The 10159-nt window shown below is 50.8% G+C and overlaps 2 protein-coding genes across 3 annotated transcripts in view; both read right to left on the bottom strand.

The window, feature by feature from the left end:
• Positions 1-789: 789 nt before the first annotated feature.
• On the bottom strand, positions 790-4853 carry HEY1 (hes related family bHLH transcription factor with YRPW motif 1). Of its 2 annotated transcripts, none has more exons than XM_019725523.3 (5): positions 4350-4853; positions 4006-4081; positions 3799-3882; positions 3443-3524; positions 790-2536 (listed from the first exon to the last, which is right to left on the bottom strand). In XM_019725523.3, the coding sequence occupies exons 1-5, from the start codon at positions 4436-4438 to the stop codon at positions 1950-1952; spliced, it is 918 nt and encodes a 305-aa protein (XP_019581082.1). In that variant the 5' UTR covers positions 4439-4853; the 3' UTR covers positions 790-1949. The 2 variants fall into 2 exon arrangements, with proteins under 2 accessions (XP_019581082.1, XP_074175364.1); XM_074319263.2 differs by having other exon boundaries at positions 3787-3882; positions 4350-4570.
• The window catches only part of LOC148757624 (uncharacterized), a 31719-nt gene continuing 26133 nt past the window's right edge, over positions 4574-10159 (bottom strand). Inside the window, exon 2 of the mRNA XM_088799353.1 lies at positions 4574-5716. Within this exon, the coding sequence (XP_088655479.1) occupies positions 4574-5518 (945 nt within the window). The 5' untranslated portion in view covers positions 5519-5716. The remainder of the gene's footprint in view (positions 5717-10159) is intronic.

Below are 10159 nucleotides of genomic sequence, written 5' to 3'. Positions count from 1 at the left end.
CAGTGGTTGGGCAAAGAAAAGTAAGGCTCTACTTTGTCACCTGCCAGAGTGGGTTTCCTCCCTCTCTTCCCTGCCACCCTCAGGATCAAGGCAAACTCCTTCCGAGCGAGCGAGGACGGGACACTCCTTAATTGCAGGATGACTTTTAAGGCAACAGGAAGGCACTCCTCTCCCCGGGGCCCAGATGACTGCCTCTGTTCTGGCAGCGTTTTGTTCTAACCCGAAACATACCTCAGCCTCCTCACTACACAGCTCAGGAGTCTAACGCCATTAAAGGGTTAAACAAATTCCTTGGGAACAAGACAAGGCTCCTGGAGCTGTGCAGGTGGGGAATTACAGCCTGCCACTGCTCATCATGCCACAGATTCCGAGGTCTCAGAGAGAGCAACTCTTGGCTCTTCTTGTTTTGCCATTAAAAAGAAAGACATTTTCTGTTCTCTCAGTACAGAACTGAGTACACAGAAGATGCTCTCCGCAAATATTTGTCGAACGGGTCAACAGTTCTGTAAGATTTCATCGGAGTTCTTTTGCACCCTGCCCCTCCAGCCTGATGTTGAGATGTTTAGGGCCAGATCATCTGACATAACATGTCCCCTCAGGCTGAAGCTCTGCCCTGCGATGAAGACCCTTTATTCAATAGCACAGATTCGCACAGGTTAGAATTCCACCAATAATGAAATTGTTACACAGAAGAAAACTGATGATCGAGCAAAATGAAAATGAGAGAAAATCGATCTTTTCTTAGCCAAGAGAGAAAAAGGCCAACGTATGTAAGACGTAAGCAGAATAGTCGGTTCCTTCTTTTTTATTTAGTCACAACACATCGGTACAACGGTGGTCAAACCCAGTTCAGTGGAGGTCGTTTAAGCTACACCTGCTAAAAGAATAAACCTGTAAAGTGATGCTTTCATAGGCCGAATCAAATGGAATAAACGAAAAAGAGGCAGCAAAGCCCTTCGAAAATATCTCAACAGTCACATTTCCACGCACCGAAAAGGAAAACGCAACATAAAAATTTCCAGTGAAAAGAAAAATATGGCAGAGGGAAGAATTAGGTCGTATTTTTAAGAGGTTCTACTGGACCAGCCAACTGACCACTTGCCCACCCTTACCCGTGTTAACATTTGTGAACTTGAGATCTGTGAGAGTAAAGATGCGCTGCATTGCTTGGGGCTGGTAAGTGCAGGCATATTCTACAATCTCTTCAGTCTCCTCCCAGCCACCTGGGGACCTAAGGTACAAGTAAGTGCTCTCTCCAAACTCAGCCAGAACTGGGAGTCCTGGCAGATGACAGCAGTGGGCCACAGGGACGCAGGCCCCTGACAATTTGTCCATTCACCCCACTGCTGTAGGAGGCAGAGAGTTAACTAGTCTTCTTTCTTGGATAAAGCTAATCATCTGATTTGTCAACGCTTTGTTCAGGAATATAAAATTCAAATATAGCCCCCCCCCCCAAAGAATATTATTTGTACAACACCTTAATTGTCAAAATATTAACAAATAGCGTCATGTTAACATTGAACATAGTGTTTTGGAAAATTAATTCTAAAAACAGACTGTAACTATACAAGGAGAAAAATAGCCCCCAAATACTAAATGTTAGAATTCCCAAAACTGAGGCAAAAATGGTATCATTCTCAGACAGATAGGTTTACACAGTAAATTAGGCACAGTACAAACCTATCACCAAATGTTGTTTTATACTATTTCAGTTTAATGTTTGGAACAAAATTTAACAACTAGTTATTAAAAACTGCTAATACATGACATAAAAAAAATTAAAAAAAGAAAAAGTAAACCAAAAAACCTTTAGTCTTTCAACAAAATGTATCTAAAATTGTACCTTTTTCCTTTTTATATTACTGACGACTTTAAGGTGATGTTGGCAACAGCCCAGCTCAGCTGGGATTTTAAGCTTTCCCCTCCCCTCATTCTACGGCATCGGTTCTTTAAAAAGCTCCAATCTCTGTCCCCCACGGTCTATAGGGCTTGCCAAGGTTTGCGGCCTGCGTGGGTGCCGAAGGGCTCAGTGCATTGGGAGAGAGTAAGTGGAAGGAGCCGAAAGAGAAGGGGAAGGCCGACAGGGAGGCCACCGAGGAGAGCAGGGGCGGCGACAGTTTGGAAGCGGAGGTGACCACGGGGAGCACCGGTCCAAGGCCGCCGCTAGGGGGCGCTCGCAGGGCGGGAGCCTCGGGATGTGCGGTGGCCAACCTGCCCTGGTGGTGCGGGTCCGTGGGCGAGGCCGCCGAGCTAGTGTTCCCGTGGGCGTTCTGGGGCAGCAGTAGCGGGTGCGCGACGTGCGGATGATGTCCGAAGGCGCTCCCCCAGGGAATGTGTCCGAGGCCCGCGGCATGCGCGCCGCTCGCCGCTTCCCGCTGGGAGGCGTAGTTGTTAAGATGGGACACCAGGCGAACTCGAAGGGGGTCGGAGGCATCTAGTCCCTCAATGATGCTCAGGTAACGGGCGACTTCCGCCAGGCATTCCCGGAACCCCAAACTCCGATAGTCCATGGCCAGAGCGTGCGCGTCAAAGTAGCCTGAGGCAAAGAACAAAAGAAAAACCTCTGACCTCTGCTCACTGCCCACATTTCTTCAACCCCAAAGGCTGCCCTTCCTGGCAAATACCTACATCCTTAAAAAATGGCATTCACGGGCTCTTCTGAAAGTCCAAATATTTTGGAGTTGACCAAAATCTTTGCATTAATCAACAGAAGTATGTGTTCACTAATGCAAGTTCAAAGCCCAATTAGAAGCCGCGGAGCAGAAACTGGAATTATATCCTACCAGCAGATGAAACTATGTTCGTCCTTTTAATGTTTTCCCTCAACAACAACAAAAAATACATCAAGGGCAGAGAAACCACAGAGCAGTGAAATTCATTAGACACACAGATGTAAGTTATCGTCATGGAGTTTTTAGGCACTTGGTCCTGAGGACAGCATTTTCCGGCTGGAGACAGACACACAGACCTTGGTCCCCCAACTTGTTGGGTTTTCTCTGCTTAACCACAACAGGTTTCCTTTCTCAAGTCATGTGGCAGCTATTTTTTTTTTTTTTAATAATCCTGTATATGAAATTAAGACCATATACTTTTTGTAAAAAAAAGCTTTATTCTCAAAATGGCAATACACAAATGTGGTGAGAGCTCCCTGATTTTAATCAGGGCTGTCACAACTTTAGGGCATCTCCCACAGAGCAGGTATTTTCCAAAAGAAGGTGCATTAGCTCAGTTTGCAGAGGGTTGGGGGTGATGAAGTCACCGGAGAAAAACCTATGTGCACTTGAAAATGCACTGACAGGCTACGGCACACACCACCAACACAGGTCTCTCCCCACCCCCAAAGCACAGAGTAAAAATAAGGCAGCGACTGCACCAATCCTGGCCTGCGGAGGCTCACTGCGCCCCAACACTCAGGGCGCCCCACAAGGGACCAGTGATGTACCTTTCCCTCCCGCGGTGTGCAGCATTTTCAGGTGATCCACCGTCATCTGTAGGATCTCGGCTTTTTCTAGCTTAGCAGATCCCTGGAGAGGGGAACGGCAAAAGATTGATTTGGCTCCAACTGCCCTTGGGGAACAACTGAAAATCTATATGCACATTTGTACGTTGTGCATCATAACAGCACAAACTAAAACAAAACGACGTTTCTTCGCAGAACGTGTTGACATCTGTGCATGAATGCATCTCCGCACAAGCAGCACAGTTATTTTCCAAGACACAGATGGGGTTCAGATGAATGAGGGGAAGGATTCTGGTGTGGACAGCTACACTGGGAGTTCTACCTACTTGCTCCATTACCTGCTTCTCAAAAGCACTGGGTACCAGCCTCCTCAGCTCAGACAAACTGTTATTGATTCGGTCTCGCCGACGCTTCTCAATGATCTGCAGAAAGCAGGCAAAACAAAGGAGAAAATTTCCATGACGCCTCTAAATCCCAAAGTGAAGAAAGGTGGTTCTTTCCATTAATTTTAAAAAAGACAAAAAACCTAGTATAAAAAGACTCACGCCTCTCCGTCTTTTCCTGGCCAAGATCTGGGAAGATGTCGTTGGGGACATGGAACCTAGAGCCGAACTCAAGTTTCTGAATGAAGGGGGGAAGACAAAACAAAACAGCAATCGCCGTTAAGGAGGGGGGGACGGTATGAGGGGTCACCCCCAAGGTCCTCCCGCACTCAGATTGTTTTGGCAACTCGGGCAGGAAAGCGCCTCGGGGGGTCCCTCACCCCCGGCGGCGGGCGGCCCGCAGAGGTCAGCGCAGGGCACCGGCGCGTCCGGGCCTCGGCCGCTGTCACCGCGGACCGCCCGCGCCCGCCTCCCGCTCCGGCTCCGCTCCGCCGCCGCCGACTCACCCATTCTCGTCCGCACTCTCCTTCTCCACCTCGATGGTCTCGTCCAGCTCGCTATCCGAGGAGCTGTACTCGGGGTGGGCTCGCTTCATGTCGGCTGCGCGAGGGCTCCGGGGAGGGTCGACGCGGCGGGCAGGGAGGAGTTAACAGCAGCGGCGACACTCCGCGCTTGGCTGCTCGCGTTCCGCACACACTGATCCGGCTCACGCTCTGCCTCCGGTTAAAACTCAACCATCCCTTTCCCACGCTGCGCCCCTTCCCAGGGCCCTGGGGAGGGCGGGGGAGTGGAGGGGCGGGCGAGGGGGCGGGGGGGGGCGGGGCGGTGGCTCCCGGGCAACAGCGTCCCATCGGCCAATCCGGCTTCTCGCTCCGCTGATTGGCAGCCGCTCAGGGGAGGGCGCGGGCGAGGCCGAGGGCCAAGGCGAACCCCGCGCCTGCCCCTGCCCGGCGGCGGTGCGTCGGCTCCGCCGGGGCTCAGCCGGCCGCCACTGAGGGGAAGGAGGCGGCGCGGGCGGCGGCGGGCCGGCGGGGGAGGCCAGGCGGGGACACCAGCGCGCCGGCGGCCGCGGCCCCGCCCCGCCCCGCGCGCCCCGATTGGCCTGGCCGCGCGCCAGGGCCGCGCCTGCAGCGCCGCCGGTGAGCCGCACGCGCCGCGGGCCGTGGGAAAGTGCCGGCGCCGCGGCCGCCAGCCAATCGGGCGGCTGGCGGCGGCGACGGCGGCCGCGCTGGCGGCTGGCGGCGGCGCTGGGCGTCCGCATGAATGGAAAAGAATGGGCGGCCGCTGCCGGGCCCCCCGTGTGAACCTGTAATCGGAGCCCGGGCGCCGGGCGGCCCCGGAAGCCGCCGCCCTGCGCCGCGGTAAAGCCCGGCGGCGGGAGGCGCGCGGGCTGGCCGGGCGGGGCCCGATACGCCGGTCGCGCCGCCGAGGGTGCCGGACGCCACCCGCCGCGGCCACCTGCCCTGGGGCCGGGGGCACGGAGGGCCGACGGAGCGTCGGGGAATGCTCTTTTCGGTTTCTGGGGCCATGTCCCCACTTGCCGCCGGTCTCGCTTCCGCAGGGGCTTCCCAGCCTCCAGAATGGAATGAACTGCCCTGTGCATCTGATTTCCCGGGAAGCGGAGCGCTTGTTTTCTCGGCTGACCAGGGGAAAGAAGGCCCCTGGGGACATGCATTATGTTGTTTTGTTTGTTTTATTTTTTCAGGCGTCGGCGGCCAGATCCTCGGCGGGCGACAGGGTGGCGGGGCTGGGCGTTGCGTCTGAGGCCTCCCTCGCTGTGGGAATGCACGTCTCTGACCCGGAGATAACACACGCATCTCCCAGCTCTGGCCTCGGTGGTGGTGTGCTGTGCATTGGGTGCTAGGTGAAGTCCCTAAGAAGGCAGATTTAAAAAAAAAAAGTTGTCGATGTCAGCCCGAGTCCTGATCCAAGGATTTGTAGCAGCAGCCGGAAAAGTGGTTTTAAATTTGAAAACTCAAGCTTCTCCATCCTTCACAGAGGAGCAGAGCGATTCGCGGTCCTCTGAGGGCCCCAGTTGTGGCTGCTGATCTTGCAGTCTGGCAGGGAGGGAACACTTGATAAATGTTCTTGAGGGTGACACGAATTTTCTCATGCAAATAGCTTCTCCGTTTCTGTCCCTCGATTGTTGGTCTCAATGCCATCTTCACACGTTTTGGATGCGGCACACTGAGTGGCCTGAGCTTACTATGTATGTTCGATTCCGAGCCCCTCTGCACGTGTCATGACAGGTCCTGGCTCCCAAAGAAGGTCTTGGCAGGTCACATTCACCTCCAGCCCCTCAGCCCTCGCTCTGGCCTCCTCTGCTCCCCTGTCTCAGCTGGGTGGGGGCGTTGGAGGGGGGTTATACTGACAAAGCTAGAAGTCAACACTCCTCAGTCAATACATCACTGTCACCTGCCTCTTCCCTCCCAGAACCTGATGGTCCAGGCATAGGCAACCGCCACTCACTCCACTCTACCTCCCAGAACTGACTAACAGTTTCCTCTTCCACGTGACAGGCCACCCTGCCCCAGAAATCAGTATGTCCACTGCCCCTCTGTGATTTGGTAAATTTTCCCAGATTCTCTGCGATGAATCAGCCTTTTCTGCTCTGGCCCATTTCTGCTGCCCTGCAGAAGCAGGGACAAGCACAGATAGGTGGGCGAGAGGAAGGACAAAGCGGCTGAGGATTCCTGGCTCCACACTGGCACCTAAACAAAATGTTTCTCCCACGGTCAACACTGTTCTGTCAAAGACTAGGTCTGCATGAAACTTTTACACTTCTCAACTCTGACTCTTACCCATCCATCCAACAAATCATTTTCAAATGTCACAGATTACATAAGATTGATTACTAAATCATTTTACACGGTACTTGGCTATTAGAAACACTTAATATGCAGCAGCTGTCATTATTAACTATTAATGTACCTGACTGACCAATGAGTGAGTAAACGGTACTAGGTCACTGCTCGGTTTTCTTCTGATACCCTGTCACACATCCAATGAGGCTCAAAGGAGGGTTACATAATTATCTAGTAATTGGACATATTCAGAACAGTGTCTCTAGAAAGTAATACCCCTTTAAGATGATGAGAAAGGACCAGTGCTTCTTAAAAGCACTAGATAATTCTAAGAGAGCTAAAACATATGCATCTGCTATTCATTATTAATGAAGGTTGTGCTTTTTGAGTCTTTTATGTAGGAAACCCCCAAAGCAGGCTGTGCTGTAAATATGTGTCTAAATAAGTAACGTACTTTCAGAGTTCAGAAAGGGCACTTTCATGGGAACACACCAAGTCAGAAACCACGAGGTAGAGTCGCCCAAAACACCAGAATTCTGACTAAGTGCCAGTTTCCCTCTGTTCCTCATGCTTGCTGTTTTCCCTACATACTGTCTCTGACACCAGATTGCCTCGTGGCCTGTCATGCCATGCCATGCCAAAGTGCATTTCCCCGCCATGCTCCTAACTGAGGTCAGGTGTAAGATGCCTGGGTTCATCCCGAAGGGTTGTTTAATTGGAAACCCAGAGGGCCACAGTATGGAATAGCAGAAGATGCAAAGTCCCCTGCTTGGGTTTGTCACCCTTTCCTAGCTGTGTCACCTGGAGCCTCAGACCTCTCTTTTCTGGGCCTCAGCTTCTCCCTCTGTAAAATAAGAAGAACCCTGCAGCATTTGTGTTGTTTTTTTGAAAGGCAGCGTGAGACAAAGCATTTTGTGAAATACTATACAAATGTTATACCTGATGCTTATGAGTTAATGATGATGATGATGATGATGATGATGGTAGTAACACGGGCTGCTTCATCCTGAGCTCAGCCAGGCCACCTGAGAGGATGCTTCTGTAGGTTTTCTTGATCCGTCCAGTGAATTTCTTCACGAGGGACCAAAAGATATGTAAAATGCCAAAGTGCATTTCACAGAACATTAATCTCTCAAGATGCTCTCTAGACAAAAGAATCTGTTTCCAAATACACTTGGGAAACGGAGAGCTCAGGGCGCATGAGACATGACCGGCTCTGAGAAGTAGCATGCACGCGGAGGTGGGTCTTTCTGCAGCTCCCACTCCACCCCTGCATGCATACTGACCACCAAAGCTGCCCTGAGGGTACAGGGAAAGGCACCAGGGGGTGGTGGGGGGTGGGGCAAGGAGCCCTCTTGAAGAGGGCCAGGTGGTGATGACCTTGGCCCAGAAGGTCAGTGAGGCACTGTCTAGGAGTGGCTGAGAACCTGGAGAGGGGCCAAGGTCCCACAGGCAGGAAGGGCTCAGAGTCTGTAATTTGAGTATGAATGTGACCCTGTTTGTACTTAGGCTAGGGGCGCCAGGCAACATTCCAGGTACAAGAGGAAGAAAGAAGTGAATGGTGTTTGGATATCATTCCTGCTATGGACTGAATTGTGTTCCCTCAAAATTCATCTCTTGAAGCCCCAGCCTCTAGTGTGATGGTATTTGGGGATGGGGCCTTCAGGTTTAGGTAAGGGTGGGGCTCTCATGAGGAGATCGGTGCCCTTACAAGAAGAGACACCAGAGAGAGTAGTCTGTCTCTCTGCTGAGTGAGGCAGCCAGAAAGAGAGCTCTCACCAGAACCTGACCCTGCTGGCACCCACCTCGGACTTCGGCCCCCAGAACTGTGAGAAAATACATGTGTGTGGTTTAAGTCACCCAGCCTATGGTATTTTGTTATGGCAGCCGCAGTTGACTAAGACAATTCCTATTTCAAAACTTATAGAGTGTTAGTAAATCTTTGTACGTAGGCATTTCTGTTATAGATGTGTTCTATTTCATAGCTTTTAAAATACATTTTACTTGTCAGGAATTGAAAGAGCTAAACTAAAGATTTTTACAAACTTTTCCCACTTAAAAGGTGCCATTTATACAGCCGCAAAGATATGTTTCTATCTTTCAATAACTTTTCTTGTTCAAATCCCTTATCAATTATACATGAATGAAACAGGACAAGCTGCTCTCCAAATCAATGGCAGAGGGCTTGGTATTTCTGCGTAGCATTACCATGTACCAGGAACGTGGGGTTGCAGGCGGGAGTCTTCCTTCCTGCCCCCTCCTTTCTGACCTACTCATCAAATGACAATGAAATGAAGAGATGGTTGGTCTCTGCTACACATTTTCACCGTAGAGAACTGGCACATGACACAGACAAACCCAGGATCCCTCTCTTTAGGCCTCTACTGTGTGTACCCATGACACCCAATACCCAGCATTCAGCTTTCCTCGTGCCAGCCTTGTAACTGTGAAGAACCTCCCAAGTGCCAGGCAGATCACCCACCCTCCCTGAAGGTACACTTGGGAACACAACACCCTTGTTCAGATCTTAACAGAATACATTTAAAAAGAGCAGTTGCATTAACAAGTCTTCGGATTTTGTCATTAGATCCCCTTAAAACGCGCACGCACGCACACATACAGACTTTGCTTTGCAGGTAAGCATTAAGAGTTTTCTACACAAGGCACCTATTATGGACTATAAATATTCTCCCTTCTTGATTTGGATACTCTTAGGCCCACAGCACTGAACTGTGTGGATGCACCAAAAAGCTTAGAGAAGACTAAACAAGAGTATGTCACAATGTCACCTTTGTCAGCATTTTTTCTCTGATTTTCCTTTGTAATAAGACCAACAGGTAAGGAATCCACAAGACCATCCATGCTGTTCTCTAGGAAGAATTCTCATATTGCTCCTTCCATGTGCTTACTCAGGGAACCTGGTCTCTAGGACCCGCATTTTCTAAGTGTAAGCCAGAGAGTAAGAGAATTATGACAGGTGGTGAGTGAAGACAGAACTGCGCCAGATCAGACACTTCAATGCAGTGTGTCAAGAGCAACTCGCTGCCTTTATTCATTCTACCTGTATTTGTGGCATTCATGGAGTTGGGAGAGGGAACAGGAGAGCGTGTGGTGGGTGAGCCATGGTGGAGAAGAGGGCCTGGAGGATAAGGAAACGGTAGAGAGGGATGATCCAGTGAAAAAGGATTAAGCGCCCATGAGGAAAAAGCAAGTGAAACAGGATTAGACGACCTCGTTGGGTTCAGCACAGAAGGGGACTGCACTGCACTGCAATTCCTCATCACACGTAGTTGAGGGGATACAAAAACAATGGACACTAGGAGAAAAGTCCTAGAGTTCGCGGGGAATCTGCTATGAATGTACGTGGATTATGGCTACAGTTTCAGGGAGGGAAAGACAAACGGAAAGAACATTGAGCAACCCTTGTCATGCCATTAGATGGAGATAATACTGTCTGGCCAGGTAGTGGGTTCTCAGATTGCTTGCTCTAAAACCGTGGTTCTCAGCCTTTA

The sequence above is a fragment of the Rhinolophus sinicus genome, chromosome 7 (genome assembly GCF_057876585.1).
Source record: "Rhinolophus sinicus isolate RSI-liver-muscle chromosome 7, RSI-T2T, whole genome shotgun sequence".
Lineage (NCBI taxonomy): Eukaryota > Metazoa > Chordata > Mammalia > Chiroptera > Rhinolophidae > Rhinolophus > Rhinolophus sinicus.
Note: the sequence above shows the minus strand (reverse complement) of the source record. Positions and strands in the feature narration are given on the sequence as shown.

Coding starts and splice junctions, on each gene's coding strand:
- HEY1 (XM_074319263.2), bottom strand. CDS start 4,438: ATGAAGCGAGCCCACCCCGAGTACAGCTCCTCGGATAGCGAGCTGGAC. Junction 3,883..4,005: donor CCAGGAAAAGACGGAGAGGC/GTGAGTCTTTTT, acceptor TGCTTTCTGCAG/ATCATTGAGAAGCGTCGGCG. Junction 3,525..3,786: donor AGAAGCAGGTAATGGAGCAA/GTAGGTAGAACT, acceptor TCCCCTCTCCAG/GGATCTGCTAAGCTAGAAAA.